General features: G+C 41.5%; 1 protein-coding gene across 1 annotated transcript; it reads right to left on the reverse strand.

Annotated features, from left to right (window-relative positions):
* Window positions 1-5,506: 5,506 nt before the first annotated feature.
* LOC113935452 (zinc finger protein 19) lies at window positions 5,507-16,359 on the reverse strand. Its single transcript, XM_035725197.1, is given in 6 exon segments — window positions 5,507-6,140; window positions 6,143-6,301; window positions 10,810-10,923; window positions 11,492-11,618; window positions 14,524-14,588; window positions 16,332-16,359. Coding segments are annotated over 5 exon segments (1,029 nt in total). The 5' UTR covers window positions 14,548-14,588; window positions 16,332-16,359; the 3' UTR covers window positions 5,507-5,535.
* Window positions 16,360-17,721: the final 1,362 nt, after the last annotated feature.

The following is a 17,721-nucleotide window of genomic DNA, read 5'->3' on the forward strand; positions in this document are numbered from 1 at the left end:
TTTAGGAAGTGAAAACAGTGGAGATTTAAAAAAAAGTTTGAATAACAGATATGAGGAGAGGGAGCAATCTATTCTAGCCATAAAGTTTGGGTGACCTGATAGATGAAGGGGTCATTAACCAAGATTCAATTACTTCAGGAACTCAGGAAGAGAAGTTGGTTTCGGGCAGGAAGATTACAGAATTTGGTTTCAGAAATACTGAAAACACACACACATGCACACACTTGCTTTATTAAAATGTAATTCATATCCCATACCATCCATCCATCTAAAGTACACAACTTAGTAGTTTTTGGTATATTCAAAGAATTGTGCAACCATCACCACAATTTTAAAACATTTTCATCATTCCCAAAAAGAAACTCTGTAACTATCAGCACTAGCACTCACTTTCCATCTTCCCTGTGATAGCCAGAATAATGTTCCTCTCAAAGATGTCTGGAACTTGTATGTTAGCTTACATAATAAAGAAACATTAAGGTTGCAGATGGAATTAAGTTGCTTATGGGCTGATTTGAAAATAAGACTATCCTGGATTATCTAGATGCGCCCAATGTAATCATAAGACTCCTTAAAAGTGGAAGAGGTCATTGGAAGAGAGAACCACAGAGGTGAAAGATTGAGAGAAACTTGTCCCAACATCACGGGCTTTGAAGCTGGAGGAAAAGAGCCACAAATCAAGAAAAGTGGCCTCTAGAAACTGGAAAAGTCCAAGAAAATAAAGTCTCTCCTTAGCCAACACTTTGAATTTAGCCCAGTGAAACCCATTTTGGACTTCTGACTTCTAGAACTATAAGATGAATTCATAAATAAACAGAATAAATGTGTGTTGTTTCAAGTCACTGTTCACTGGTAATTTGTTACAGCAGGAACAGAAATTAATACAACCCCCATGTAAAGCTTTCCTCCATTCCCAGACAACTCCTGATCTACTTTCTGACTCTATAGACTTGCCTATTCTTGGTATTTACATCATATAATGTCCATTAAATCTCGACATGAAACAAAGTCTTTACTGTTGGTAATTTTATTAGTCTTCAGAATAATGGAAACCTATGTGTTTGTTCAGTGGCAAGACTTGGGAAGAGCTTGATTTTTTTGCTTCCGGGAGAGGGTTGCTATACTTTTAATCTACACAAACTCTCAACAAAAACAAAAAAAGACTACCCCAATGAGAAGAAATGTCTCAATTATCTCTGGTAAATGACCACTCCATGCAGAGAAGCAGTGTGATTTGAGTTGTATTTTGAAGTGCTTTAGACAAACTACATACTGCGCCATCTTTCAACCCTGGCCATGAGCATTAGCAGATGCCTCCTACCAAGGCTTGAACTTAGGTGCCCTGTTTCTCCATGATATTTTATTGATTTTATGCAAGTCTTTTTTTCCTTCAAATCATTTAGTAAATATAGCAAGATTATTGTCACGGGTGAATGGCAGGTGAACAATTACTGTCACAGGTGACTTACCGGTGAGAATTAGAACTTAAACAGTGTTACTTATTTCCTGCATAGTCACATTTCATGAATCAGAGTGCATACCACTCTTGATATTTAGAGAGAAATTCAGTAGGATTTTGCAATCTGGGTTTCCCTGAACAAGACTCTAATCCAGTGTCCTTAGGACCTTTAGAATGGGGAAAAGCTAGCCATCCTGAAATCCCTTTTGCTTAAATGATGAGTAATTTCCAATCCCAGTTGTCCACACCCTATTCCAGTGAGTCTTCAGGATTAATAGCTAATTGTTGCTGTTCTATTGTACCACCTACAAGAAAATATATACTCATACCCACGTCTATTGTGGTATCTACCATCAAACATAATTAAAGCCTTGGCCATTCCTAAGATTCGGATGGGAGCCAGCTTCTCTCCTGGTCACCTCACAGTCTGAATACCCAGCTCTCCCTCTAACTCCTATGTTATCTATCTTTAATTTAGACTAAGAGCACTGTAAGTCAGGGGACCCAGAATATAGAATATGATGACACACTGGCTGTTATTCCTGACTTTAAAGTGGCAGGGAGAATATCAACTTCTCTCCCAGCTCTCTGAAAAGCCTAGCCACAAATGGACTGAAGTTATAGTGGAACTTAAATTTCATGCATAAAACTTGGCTGTCCAAAGAGTTAACAGTTAAGCTCAATGTTTTGTTGCAGTGGCTACAAAGACATAGGATTTGATACGGATTGTTTCCTTGCAACTGAAAATATACTCGATAGTGATAGAAAGAATGCCTTCCTTCCAAGACTGGGCACAAGGCAGGTATGTCTGCTCTTACCACTACTATTCAACACGGTGCTGGGAGTCCTAACAAGTGCAAGAAAGCCAGAAAAAGAAACAAAGGGCATACAGATTGGAAAGGAAGAAGTAAAACTGTTACTATTTGCAAGAGGACATAACTGTCTATGCAGAAAATCCCAGGGCACCTGGGTGGCTCAGCTGGTTAAGCATCTGCCTTTGGCTCAGGTATGACGCCAGAGTCCTGGGATTGAGCCCCATGTGGGGTTCGTGGCTCAGCAGGGAGCCTGCTTCTCCCTCTCCCTCTGCCTACAGCTCCCCCTGCTTGTGCTCTCTCTCTTTCTGTCAAATAAATAAATAACATAAAATAAAAAAAGAAAAGAAAATCCCAAAGAATCTACAAAATCTCCTAGACCTAATAAGTGAGTTTAGCAAAGTCACAGAATTAAAGTCAAGGTACAAAAAAGAAAAAAAAAAATCAATTGTTGGAAACTGAAATTTCTGATAATAAAATTTCCTATGATACAAAATAATTTTAATAAATTTTCAAAAATAGTACCACTTACAATAGCACAAAGAAATCACAAAATATTTAGGTATAAATCTAACAAAATATGTCCAAGATATGCATGCTGAAAACTACAAAATAATGACAAATGAAATACCTAATAAACAGAGAGAGAGATACAGTGTTCATTGACTGAATAACAATATTGTTAAGATGTCAAGTCTCCCCAACTGATCTATACATTCAAAGCAATCCAATCAAAATTCCAGCAAGACCTTTTGTAGAAGTCAACAAAATGATTCAACTGTATGTCAACCATACAATAAAGCTTTAAAAAAAAAAAAGGCAGTGGAGACAGGAGGGCAATGCTGTGTAATGGTTTGCACATGGGCTCTGAAGTCAGACCACCGGGTTTGTCTCTGCTCTTCCACTTACTAGCTGTATCTTTGGGAAACCTATTTAACCTCTCTGTTTTTCAATTTCCTAAGTGAAACAAGGTAACAGTATCTACTTCAAAGGCTGCTGGGAGGATCCAGTTAATGGGGATTACCTAACATAGGAAAGCACACAATGTTACTGGCTATTAGTGTTTATTAAAGAACAGCTAAAACAAATAAAAGGCTAATATCCTGTTGGAGAGGCAACAACTGAAACAAACAAACCTTGACTCAAGTGACTTCAACCATTTCTTTGCCTGAATCACTTTTGGTGCGTCTGCACAATTTTAAGTCCATTAATAAAAGATGACCTCCCAGTGTCCTCCCCACCGGGCAGATTGCTGTCAAATAAGGGGATGATAAAGCTGTCTTCTCAGGGCAAGATTTCAGGCAGAAGGTTAAGTCTGGAATTGAGAACTGTCACGACAAGTAGATGACAGTACAGGGAGGCATGAGACATAACAAGGCACAAACTGACATGCATAAAAGAAGAGGATTTGCTCCTTATTTTTACAAAAATATACCTTTAGGATCTCTCTAGATCAGTGGAGACAATTTTGATTTTCATGACTGGGGTCAGGCAGAGTGTTACAAATAGTATCTAGTGGTAGATGTCAGTGGGTAAGCTAAACATCCTACAATGCACAGGACAGCACCAACAAAAAATTATCAGGTCCCAAATGTTGATAGTGTCAAGTTTGAGAAACCCTGCTTTGGATGGATAACAAAGGCCATTTCCTCAGTTATTAGAGTCCCCTAACCAAATCAAAGGTCATGGCAGCCATGCTATTCTAGGCATTATAAGGACAAATGTCAAGCCTTTGCACACAAATATATGAGTAATAAAAAATCTTCATATAGATTTTGTCGACCAACAAATTTAGGAATGCCAAGGAACATATATTGAAAATATATATATATTTTTAAATACGATAGTCTGGGTAAAAGTCAGGGCTAATAATTTGTAAATGTCAGTTAAGAAATTATAAATTACCAACATTGGTTCAAGAAGAAATAGACAGTGTAATTGGATCAATGCCATAGAAGGAACTGATAAAGTAATCAAAGATCTCTTGTCCCTCTACACTACCCCCAACAAAAGCGACTGGCCCAGCCAGCATTATTAGGTGGACTTTTTTCCAAATTTCCGAGGAACAGATAATTGCTAGGCTTTTGAAACTGCTCTAAAGTATAGAAAAAGAACAGCCTCCTAGCTATTTCTAGCAATCTCATATAACTCAGTTCCCAAACCCTGACAAAGATGGAAAAAAATTACAGGGCAATCACACATATGAATATAGATGCCAATATCCTAAAATATTAACAAATACTATCCAGCAAGATATAAAGAAATGTGTACTACCATATCCAACTAAGATTATGAGAATATAAATATGACTAAATATTAGGAAAAGAATAGTATAATTAACTATAGATAGGTCAAAAAGGAAGCATCCTGTAAGACCTAAAATAAGATGAAAAATTCAGCATCCACTCCCGTCAGAAACTGAGTAGGAAATAAACAAGGTTTCCATTTAATACATGCATCTTCCCTACAGAATATTCATTGATAGAGATTTAGTTTTATAGTTAACTTGAAGGGATACCTGGCTGGCTCAGTCAGTAGAACATGTGACTCCTGATCTCAGCTCATGAGTTTGAGTCCTACACTGGGCATGGAGCCTACTTAAAAACAAAACAAAGAAGAGCACCTATAGTAACTTGAAATTTTCATTACAGTGCTTAAATTGCTTTAACTTCCATCCATTTGGGATACCTGGCTTAACTGAGGGCTAACGGCTTTCCCACATTCAAACTACTTGAGTGTCTGCCTCTGTGCAAACCATCAGAATCACAGCTGCACTGTTTCCAACATATCACACATATGAAAAGTTTCTTCATACCATGGACTCAGTGATGCCAAATCAAGTTTATGTTAACTCTATAGGCTTTGAAACATGTGAGACACTGAAATGGCTCAGTATCACTAAGGAAAGAAAACCCAACTCAAAACTACTTAAGCAAAAAATTGAAATGTACTGATTCATGTCACTGAAAAACCCAGAGGTAGATTTGGTTCTCTTCATTTCTCTCTTACCTACTGGGCTGGCCTCTTCTCACCCTTCATGATGGCTCAAGGCTAACATCCGAGTCCAGCAGAGTAAGTCCAACAAAACCAGGGTAAGTTTTGCCCCTGACTGGATGAACCTGGTCACCCGCACCCATCACTGTGGCTGGGTGAAGGAACAGTATTGACGGGCTAGACTAGGCCACAAGTTCCACCCTTGCACGTACCTACCACATCAACTGTTGAGTGAGGGCTGAGTGGCTTTACAAAAAAGCAGGGCAGGAATTACCACGAAAAGGGGGTAAAAAATGTTGGGAGGCCAATGGAACCGAGGTCCAGGATAGGCCTCTCTCTAGGGTGAGCACACGCATGATGATGTAGCTGGGAGGAAGTCCTAAAGGTTTTCCCACACTTGAGACACTCGTGTGGTTTCTTTCCCCTGTGGATTCTCTGATGCCGACTTAATGTTGACTTAACAGCAAAAGCTTTTCCACACTCATTACACTCATAAGGTTTCTCCCCAGTGTGGATTTTCTGGTGTACAACCAACTCAGAACTACTGGGGAAGCCATTTCCACACTCTGTGCAGAGATAGGGCCTGTCCCCACTGTGGATTCTCTGATGCCTGATCAGATTTGCACTATTATTAAAGGCTCACCCACATTCCTCACACTGGTAGGGTTTCTCTCCAGTGTGGATTCTCTGGTGCCAAATTAATGAAGAATTGCCATTAAAAGATTTCCCACACTCCTCACATGGGTAGGGTTGCTCCCTGGTGTGGATTCTCTGGTGTCTAACATAGTAAGAAAAAAAGCTGAAGCATCTCCCACACTCCTCACATCTGAAGGGTTTCCTTGCACAGAGGATTGTCTCATCCTTTCTTTTAATTTTTTCACTGTGGGGATTTCCTGGTGTTTCTCCAGTTCACATGTTTCTGGGAAGTCACTTTCCTGAGAAACATTCTGTGGCAGCCCATGTGGTATCATCACATCTCTTTCTTCAGAAATTCCCTGAGTTGATGTGGACTCACTGTCAATGTTGGTCTCAGCATCTGACATGAGAAATGGAAGACACATGCCACCTGAGCATTATACTGGAAACAAAAGGGCACTGAAAGTATAGAGCCTCTGGAGACTACTATTCCAAACTCCATGTAGCCTGCCAGAAATATAAACCTATTAAACTGGAAGAGCCAAATATGACACAGGCAGAAAATAGTAGCTGTGGAATAGGAAATGAGATTTTGAACCCAGGTCACTACACTTCCCAACAAAAAAGACTGCTTCCTATGCTTCTCCAGACCTGTTTGTCCCCAATAACTTGTGACTTCATAGTACTTAAATGCTTGAAAATGCTCTGGAGGAAGAAGCACAGAATCTGGAGCAAGAGGCAACACCTAGTGGGCTACAAGAGTTGAGCATATGCCATCTAACTGTCAGAAATGGCTGAGTATGTGCTGTTGTGGGACTCAAAACGTGTCTGCTCATCTACTTAGAAAGAGGAGAACACAGTTTTCTTTGAGGCCCAGGAGACTGCACGGTGCCCTCCTTTGCATACTGAGGAACAGGAAAGCCTCACTCAGGTGAGAAAAAGACAACAGGAACAGGCTGTCTAGTGGCATTTGTATTTCCAAAGATTGGAGGACATTTTCATTAAGTTTGTTGAAATTCAATCCATTTTTTTCTAAAACTGAGTTAAATTTCATATACAAATGTTGATATTTATCAATTTGTACTCTTTTTAATTAAACATCTGTGGTTAAAAGCAGATATTAGCATTTTTATGCCATTTGCAAAATAACATTATATGCAGATTGCCTGTTTATCTTCTGGGTTTTTTGTTTTTTGTTTTTTGTTTTTTTTTTACAAATTAGCTGCCCTTGATCTTAAAGCACTAGAACATAAGCTCCACAAAAGCAAAGGCTTTGTTTTCTTTCTTGCTGTATCCTAGGTGCCTTGAACAATTCCTGACACACAGTAGATACTAAATAAATGTGATAAAATAAATGACTGAATAATTATTTGTTATCTGTATAAATAGGCATACAGGGGTGCCTGGGGGCTCAGTCAGTTAAGCGTCCCACTCTTGATTTCGGTTCAGGTCATGATCTCAGGGTCATGAGATGGAGCCCTGAGTCAGGCTCCACACTGGGCATGGAGCCTGCTTAAGATCCTCTCTCCCCCTCTCCCTCTTGCCCCTCTGCACTCCCCCACCCCACTCACCCCCTCAGGAAAAAAAAAAAAAAGCAAACAACTTATGTACTACAATAATAAAATTATTATGACTTGAAAGTTAACTGGATCCATGTTATAACATAATGGCTGATAAGTTCTGTTTTAATAGGGAGTGGGGGTGATCTACCCAGTTCTCCGCGCATGCCTATGTGCTTGTGAATTTGGAGGACGGGGCTTCTGCAGAAGGGAAACAGGAGCAAGGAGATAGCTGAAACTGTGAACAAACAGGGAAATAACAATCTGAAAAACAGTGACCAGAACAATGTGGAGCCTGAAAGTCAATTCTCATGTGCTGTTTGGCAGAAAGCAAGTGTCACACAATCCAGATTAGAATAATAGATGACAGAGAAACCCCCTCCTTCCCCGATACCCTAGAACCCTATCATTTGAACTTATCAGCTTCCCCACAGTTCTTTCAAGCAATCACCACTTTCCCTAAACCTCCAACTGGCCCCTCACTTAACCCTCCTGTCAGTATCACCTCTTCCTTGCTGGGAAAACCAAGACTGCCTCAAAGGTGCTCCTCAACCTCCTCACTATCCACCCCCACAGGGTGGCACCCATCTCCCACATTCCCTTTAGGGCTTCCCCTCTCCTCACCTGGATCCCAGCTCTGCCCACTCCTCTAACGAAGCTCATCAGGTATATCCTCTCCCTGCCCCCCTTTCACCTTTTCTGACTTTAGCTACTCAGGTCCACCTGAGGGTAATTATCTTGCTTAGGCTAGCTTTTTTTTCCCCCAACTGTTTGAGAACCACGAGTAGATCATGAAATAAATGTGGCAGATTGCAAAAAGAAACTTTTTAAGAAGTGAAAGACATCAGACTAGATTTGAATAGAGAATTAATAAAGAATACCAGGTGTCAGAGCAAACAGGAAAGGTAAGCTCTAAATCTGAAACTTTGGCTTCAGTTATTTATAAAAGCATATATACTAGGTTGTGACTTAAGCTGTATTTCTTACTGTAGGTTACAGTAAAAAAATGTTTGCAAAACATTGCCTTAAAGCTACTGTTTACAGTCTTCCTTTCATTCCTAAACCTCCCAAAAGAAGGTAAGTGTTTCCCTAACATGTTCATACCCCACTTACCTCTCCATGGGCTTCTACACCATTGCCCACCAGCTTCCTTGGAACTCTTCCCACCCTTAGCTTCAATCTCACTCTTCTACTTCCTCCTCCCTCTCTCTTCAACCCTAAAAAATCTTTAAGATCCTCTTCCCCATCTCCTCTATTTAGGGACATTTCAGCTACATGGAGTCCTTTATACAGAGCAAGGTATCTCAATCTCAGCACTACTGACATTCACAGCCAGATAATTCTGTTGTGCGGGGTTGTCCTGTGCAGTGGAGGATATCTAGCACCATTCCTGATATGGCATCAGCCCCTTCCCCAGTCTGCACAAACAAAAATGTCTCCAAACATTACCAAATGTCCCCTGGGGACAAAGGTGGCTGGCCCCTGGTGAGAACCACTGATATGGAGGACTCCCACATATACAAGGTGATCATAAAGTCTGGAAAAAATACATAAAGATGTATTTTTTAATAGACTGAAGATGTCTTTGACACCATTATGTATGCCTGCCTAGATTTCCAGACTTTGGCACCCTGTATAATCACAGCCTTGACCTTGTCCCAACATCACAGAGTTGCATTCTCAAGAGCCTGCTATACCCAGGGAACTGTATGTTTCAGAGAAACTCAAACTTCATGGGATAAGTCTACTGTCCTCGTCACCATAAAAGCTATTTTTATATCAAGACTCATTTATGTTTACTGCTAAGCTTTATCAGTGCTACCTGACACCTCTACAATCATTTCTATCCCTGCATCACCCTGGCCCTACCCTTGTGCAGGCCTCCGAAGTTATTAACTGCAATATAGCAACAATATAACAAGGTTTTATGCCTTAATTTCCCCCACAGTCCAGTCAAATTACATATGATGTCCAGTTAATAGTTTTAAAACATAGTAATCATGGGCTTACGTCATACGCCACTAGTGGCAAGGTCACTGTGCCAGGGTCCCCACTCCTGCTCCATGTCCTTTTGCCAGCTCTCTTATATCCTATTCCCATGCAGTAAGTTTCCTAGGACAGAAGTCTTCAGGGCTGCCTTAGCCTCTGTGTTCTAGGCTTTCTATACACACCAAAGATGTTTATGTATGGCTGGCTAAATAAGAGGGCTTAAGGATATGCTCTGTAGTAGAGCAGGGCTGTTCAAAAGAAATATAATGTGAGCCATAAACACAAGCTACATATGTAATTTTGTTTTTATGGGAGCCACATTAAAAAAGTAAAAAGAAAAATGGTAAAATTAATTTTAATATTTTATTTAACCCAGTAGATCTAAAATATTATCATTTCAACATGAAGTCAACATAAAAATTATAAATGAGATCATTTACACTATTTTTTTTTTACTAAGTCTTCAAAATGTGGTATTTTATACTTATAGGACATTTCAATTTGAATTAGCCCCCCTTCAACTCAAGAGTTTAATAAGCACACACAGCTAGTGGCCACCATGTTAATGGCACAGAAGTAGACAAAAGGAAGTCCTGCTTAGGCTTTCAGTCCTAAGCCTAGGTTCCTGAACACTTCCTTAAAAAGATAAAACAATGAATGTTCACAGGTGGGCCCCAGAAATGTCCATTTTAAAATACGCTCCCCAGGTAATTCTCCCGCACATCAAACCATGAAGCTCTTCACAATTATATGGTGACATACATGATCAAGGTGTAGTGATATCTCATTGTAGTTTTAAATTGCATTTCCTTAATGGCTAATGATGTCAAGCATCTTTTCATTTGTGTGTTCCCTTTGGTGAAATGTCTGTTCATACTTTTCACACATTTCCTAACTGGGTTGTTTTGTTTTTGTTGCTGAGTTTTGAGAGTTGTTTATATATTCCAGATACTAGTCCTTTTCCAGATATTATATTATGCCAGGAATTATACTGGATCTTTTATTATTCCTTTCCTCCAGCCAGATTATCTTCCCCCCACCCCATCTGCAATGTTCTTATCTGCTGAATACAGAACATGTGGCCTGCCACTGAAGGAGTGTCACCTGATATTATTCTAAGTGGGAATTCCTCTAACTCCTCCTGCTGGGTCCCACAGCCTGCTGCGTATATACCAACAGTATACCAACAGCACTTAACACATTCTCTCTTTTTTAGCTAACTCTGTCTCCATAATTAGTATCGTCCAGAGCCTCTCAAACAAAGAAGCGCCATTTTAGCACACACCAAGTGCTCAAAAACTGGTAAACCATGCATCTAACAAAGGACTATGGTTGATGGTTCTAAACCTGCCTCACCTACCTTTAGAGACATCACTGGTATTTTCTGCAGGTAGATCGTCCTGTGGCTCCAGGCCCCAAGGCAAATCCCCTCCTTCCAGAAGTGAGATCAGGGCAAGTCTGCAAACTGGGTATCCTGAAAAGGAGGCAGAAAATGGCAATGGAGGGGAGTCTCGTGTTAGTGTTTTTGAGGCACCACATAACCCCGTGTCTGCAGTCAGAGAAGGAAACCCCAAAGCGGCTCAGTAAGGATAAGGCCCATAGAACTGGGCTGGAAAGTGGGGAAGCCCAAGGAGATTTTTGATCAAGAGGAAACTGAGCATTTGTGACCTCTTCATAAAAAATCACAGAGTTTGTCAGTGAAGTCCTGTGAGACACATGCAAGCACAGAAAAGCAATGAGGGAAGTCTTCCTTAGACCACTGGGAGAGTTGAAGGTACTACCTTCAACAGAAGATACTTCTTTCCCATAGTGCCCTGCACAGAACTCCTATGGTGGGAAGTGTTCTCACCAGAGAAGGGCCAAACCCACATTAGACCCAAACTAACCTCGGACTTCTCCCTCCATCCCTGCCTGACATCTTCTGGGGCTGAGGGTTTAGGAGTTTTTGCCCCTGTAAATATGTAAAAGGTTATGAGACTCACACCACAATCTACCCTACCCTTGTCCTATGAATCTGAGTCCCAAAGGCAAAATGGCCTTACCCAGGGAAGTCAAGTTCCCATAATTTGTCAGCATCACCTCCCTGTACAGGGCTCTCTGTGCAGGAGAAAGGCCAGCCCATTCTGTCCGGGTGAAGTAGACAGCCACGTCCTCGAAGGTCACCACCTCCTAAAACAACAGGTTCCTGCTGCCCCAAAGCCAATCCTCTGGCTCAGAGCCAGAGTGTGGAGCACAGGGGACAGTGTGAGGTTCTGAGGGACAGTCCCATGATGGTTGGGAAATGAAGAGTAAAAGGACAAGGCCCTGAGTGCTAACGAATGACCACACCTACAACCAGCAACTCTGAGACCTCTTCATTGTCAGAGCAGCTTCTAATTACACATGAGACTTACTACTACAAGAGGCAATGTCACATTATAGAAAACTGGAACCAAGAAAATCTTTCACAAATTCACCTCCCTGAAGTAAACCCTCTTCATTTTTGTGTATGCCCTTCTGGTCTTTCAGACACTCTATGAACAGATGACTCGCCTCCGACTGTACTTCTCATGGGTGACATGCCAGGGATGTCCCTGCTGCCTGTCCCCACTTTACTGATCAGAGTCCAGCCTATCCATCCTGCTCCCTGCACTTACACTGAGCCCTGTTCTATGTCCACATCTGCCTGCCCTACCCCAATCCTCACAGCTACCTACGGTGAACAGTCATGGTTTGTCCAAACAGGCCCCACTCCCTGAAGCCCTCACCTGATACAGAACCCTATTGTGCCACCCACCCCTCCACCCTCAACAAAAGGGGGCTATGCTGCCTCTGCTTAAGCCCCTCCAGCAGAAAGAACTCTGGAGTTGGAAGAGCCTCCTTAACTCCAGGCAGTCTTCCTACGACAAAGTGTTTCTTGATTCTAACTGTTGCTCGGTGGCTCTCTGGCTGTCTCTCTTTATACCTCTCAGCTAAGCTATCCTCTGCCAACCAAACCGCCTGCCAGCCCAAACTCTTCCTTCCCAGACAGCACAATGATGTGGTCCTTCTTATCTCCTTGGTGTCCTCCCCGTGTGGACACGATCCTCACTCCAAGGTCTCATGTGGTCCTGGAATCAGTCACATGCCAGCCTCAGATGCCCAGTGACCCACACGCCACTTATGTTTCTGATATGTCCAATTCTGAATCTGGCACCCTCCCTTAAATGGCTGCTTCTAATCCTGCTCAATACAAGAAGAAACAAATGGTAAGTGCTCACATCTGATGCTGGTCATTATTTTGATTCCCTGTCTCAGCCAGTAGCACCACTTTTAGCCTGGTCTCCTTGGATGGGAACCTAAGAATCATTCTCAACTATCCCCCTAGTCACTGCTTAGCTCTGGCAAGCAATCAGTAATCAAATCCTGCCAATTCTATCTCCTAAATATTTCTTGGATCTGACTCCTATGCAACATCATTAGTCACCATATAACTCAAGTCCTCAGCAACTGTCCTTTGGACAATGGCAATGGTCCCTAATTCCAGGCTTATCCTCCAAGTCCACCTCTGTCCAGCACATAGAAAGATCTTTATAAAATGCCAATCTGACCTCAACTCTGTGAGCTAATGCACTTAGATGGATCACCATACCACAACAAGCTCCAAATTCAAGAACCTGAGCCTGAGTCTTACAGGCAAAAAATGTTAGATGACAGGATGGCCCAAGACTGGAGACAAAGAAATTGTTGAGAGGCTTTGCTGACAATATCCAGGAAAGGGAAGATAAAATCAGGAAAGCCAGGGGCACCTGGGTGCGTAAGTCGGTTAAGCGTCTGACTTCAGCTCAGGTCATGATCTCGGGGTCCTGGGATTGAGCCCTGCATTGGGCTCCCTGCTCAGCAGGCTGTCTGTTTGTCTCTCTCCCTCCCCTTCTGCCCCTCCCCCCACTCATGCTTTCTCTCTCTCTAACAAATAAATAAAATCTTAAAAAGAAAATCAGGAAAGCCATACAAAGAAGGGACAAATGGGTGCTGAGACAGGAATAACAGAACTTGGATTGAATGAACAAGGTGACAAAGGAGAGTAAAGAGTCAGTAATGACTAAAAATCTAAAAACAGTGACCAGGGATGGTGGCATGGGGATACTAGCAATTGGCAGGAAGTGCAGAAGTAGTGGGAGGTGTGAAGGGTACAAAGAACTGTGTCTCTGATGTGTCGAGATTAGGCTTCCAGGCAAGGCCATACTAATGGAAAGGAACCCAGACAATGGAAGATCTGGGACTGGTACTTGGGATAAGATCATGGATGACAAGATGCGACACAGCCCATCAGGTAGCACTCAACAACCCAGCACACTGCAGAGCTGAAAGGCATCTGGCAGCATCTTTCTCCTAACATGGAATGAGTAGCATTGTTGCCATCTGACAGACGAGGTCAACTGAGGCACAAAGAGGTTAGGTGACTAGCTCAAAGTCACAATGCCCCTGAGGGCTGATAGGAACCTCCTCTAAAATTAAATTTCCTGTCACCTAGTACCACATTTCATATTGCAGCATGCTGCTTCCCTCAACCAGAAGTACTGAGCCTTGAGACAGACATTCATGTGCCCTTCCTGAACCAGTTCTTTCCTCACTGATCCAGAGCCCCCAACTATGCTCTCTTTTTGGAGGACAAATTGTATATGCCCCCTTTTTCTTTTCTTCCTCCTACCATCCCTCTGGTCCCACCTCCCAAGAATCTTGCCACCTTGTTGGTCTGGAACACTCCTACCAAACACTGGATACCTCCACCAGCAGCCTGAGTCCCTTATCTCATGGATCCCTCTGTGGGGGTCCCTTCTGAACCTGGGGGCTCTCCAGCTCAGCGGAGATCCTCAGAGTGCAGGAGGCTTTACTTCCAATTCCTCACTCTCTCTAGCCACTGCTTCCTGGGCTCTGGAGTCTCTGGCTGCTCAATCTATCATCGTCAACTCTTTCCCGTCATCCAGTCCCACTATGGGGATGAAGCGGGGCCTTCCTGCTGCTTTGGTTCTAACACTTTTGCCCAAATCACTCCTCTTATTTCCCATTCCTTCAAAAAAGATTTCTTGAAGGATCTGAGGGAATCACAGCTCACCTGGTAACAGGCATTCAGGGGCATGGCTGCCGTCACCTGGGCTCCGTTACAATGAAGGGGAGGGGCTGAGGGAAGAAGCAAAGAGAACAAAGAGTCAATGACTTTCCTTTAAATATGCAAACCTGTATTAGCTGCTAATATTAACTGACATTCACTCTAGGCTTGCAATGTGCCAGCTTCAGAACTCAGACTTTACATTCATTATAACACTAGCAGATATATAAAACTATTGTCCTCATTTTACCAAAACAAGGAAATGAGACTTAGAAAGTTTAAGTAATTATTTTAGGCCACAAGAGCTGTATTCATAACCACTAGGTAGTGCTATCTTTCCTAGGTAAAAACAATACAGCAGGGCAAAAATATAAATAAACAAAAGCAAAACAAACCAAACATTAAAAAAAGAACCCAGAGAACCTACGTGAGAAACTGGCAACAGTAGTTGCTTCTGGTGCAGGAAGACTGGGAAATTGGAATCTGGGACAGAAGACTTTCTTTTCACTCTATGCGTTTTGAACTGTTCAAATTTTTAGCATGTACCTTAATACATTTTAAAATATAACAGCTTGTTTAAAAATTAAAAAAAGAACCCAGGAATAAACTTAATAAGAAACATAACAAATTTATGTAAAGAAAATTATTATAAAATATTATTGACAAACATGAATGAAAAGGCAAAACATGTTCCTGGATTGAAAAAATCAATATTAAACTTTTTGTAAATGCTGACTTTCCTCCAAACTAATCTACAAATTTAGTAATAACTTCCTTTTATGAAGAGCTTGTACATGCTCAGCATCATGCTAAAATGCTTTATACACATCTTCTCATTTATCCCTCACAACATTCCTTTAAAAGAGATTTAGGTTTTGGGTCCCCCCCACCAAACAGATGAATAAACAGAAGCTAAGAGATTAAGAGACTTTACCAAGTTCACACAAAGAACAGACGGTCAAACCTGGATTTTAAGCCAAACTTGGATTGCATGCCAAGTTTGCCAGATTCCAAGAGCCATACTTGTAAGTAGCTAACCAATACTACTTTCAAGCAAATTATGAACAGAATTTATTTAGAAATCTGATAAAGTGATTCCAAAGTTGATACAGAAGAAAAGTCAAAATAGCCACTAAAATTTAAATAAAAATGGAAAATAGGAAAGAAAAATTTGCAGTACCAGATGCTAAATGTATAATGAATAAAGTAGACTGGTACAAGAACATACTGCTAGAACAATAAAACAGAATCTAAGACCCAGGAAAGGCTAAAGCATAAAAGTAAATGAGAAAGATGGCATTCCAAATCAGTGAGGAAAAGGGACAGATTATTCCATGAACAACACTGGGAAATCTGGTTAACTACTGAAGAAAAAATGTGTAATTAAATTATCTCTTACCATACACTGAAATAAATTACATATGCACTAAAATTCTGAGTGTGAAAAACAAAACCAAAGAAAATAAAGGTAAGTAAGTCTATATCCCAGGGTGCAGAGACGTCTAGGATGAGCAGTTGCAGCACAGTGGTAGGGTCACAAGCCAAATGACAAAGAAACAAAGAGAAAACTCTTAAAATGACAAATTAAGGTACTTTAAAACTTCTGGCTTAAATGACTAAGGAAAACTCAAAAGCAAACTAGGAAATTAACTCTACAACATATGCAAAAAACATTAATAGTCCAGGTCCTTACAAAACCAGTGAGAAAAAATCGAACATCCTAGAAAATATCACTAATAGGCAATTCACTTATAAGTGAATCACGGAACCGCCAGCCTGGGGCTCTGGACGGAAACCTCCCAGTCTACACTCACCTCCGGCAGTGAGCCGCTGGCGGTGGAACGCAGGTGCATGGCATGAGGCGCGCCGGAAGTGCGTCACCGCGCCAGCGCGACTCCCGGACTCGCGCTTCCTCGGCTTTAGGACGCTGGAGCTTCTTCGGATTTCTCTGGGCTCCGCGACGCGGGCCGACCCTTGCGGGGACGAGGCGACTTTCTCTTCGAAGGGCTTGCGGTGGCACAGACTTTAAACCTTCGTAAGGGGCGGAGGAAGCCAAAGGCCATCCTGGATGAGCGCTAGTATCTGGGGATTTTCTTATTTGGCTGTACTCAAGCTGGTTCTGCTCATTGGACCAGGTCTGATTTCGTTGTAGATCTATGAGTTGTAACTGCAGTGTGAAAAATGCATTTTAAGTCAGGCAAGAGAGCACTTAGAAGGCTATTAAAAAGGCCCCGTCACAACAATGAAGAAGAGCTGGATGACTGGCAGCAAGCTATTCTATAACGGGAAACAGCTGTAACTATAGATACAAACATATTTATATGTACACACGTATTCAGCCTTCTGGATGGTACCTCTCTGGAAATTAATCTTTAAGTATTCTTACTTTCCCATTACACAAAATCAGCATCCAAACTGCTCCAAAATCGCCAGTGTTTATTCTGTCTCAGTGCCCTTGGCTTGACAAAGAACAAAATGTTGGAGATGTGCCTTCTTCACCTCAAGATCTATTATTCCACTGAGGGAACTGAATCCTATAAAGATGAAACATCAGAGATCGCACAGTGATGTAGGAAGCTTCTTGGCCATTTTTGCATTATGACCCTGACTTTTATCTCTGTTCTCATTGCCTCAACTCAGTCATTGAGGGCCTCAACATCACTTGGGGATCTGCAAACGCTTCCAGTCCTACATCTCCATAGACAGATAAATAGCAGTGCCTGATGAAGTTGGACTGTAAGCTCTGTAATTCAGTTCAAATTCAACTAGGTAAGAACAATACTCTAGGCAAGAAGCCTATTGCTCTGATACAACCAGACAGTCTCTTCTTGGAGTGGGGGGGAGGGGGCGCGCTTCTTGCTGGACAGGGGTTTGGCACTTTGGCTGCTCATGTTCTAGTATTTGGGGATTCTAGTATTGGGGGATAACTACTCATGTTCTTAGAGGCTCAGAAGATGGAGCTGATGAAACTTTTAGTGAAACAATACAGACACACTAGAGCACAGTATGACAGATGGAAAATACAAAAGAGGTTAAGAAATAAGAATAAAATGAGAATATCCATTATACAGCTAATAAATATCCAAAGGAAGAGAATATTAAGTATGAGAACAAGTGAGAAAGATATAGGGAAATGGGTACTCATATTTTATTCTTGAGAATGTGAATATACAGATGCTTTGGAGAGCATCTATCAATATCAAT

This window comes from Zalophus californianus, chromosome 17 (genome assembly GCF_009762305.2).
Source record: "Zalophus californianus isolate mZalCal1 chromosome 17, mZalCal1.pri.v2, whole genome shotgun sequence".
Taxonomy (NCBI): Eukaryota; Metazoa; Chordata; class Mammalia; order Carnivora; family Otariidae; genus Zalophus; species Zalophus californianus.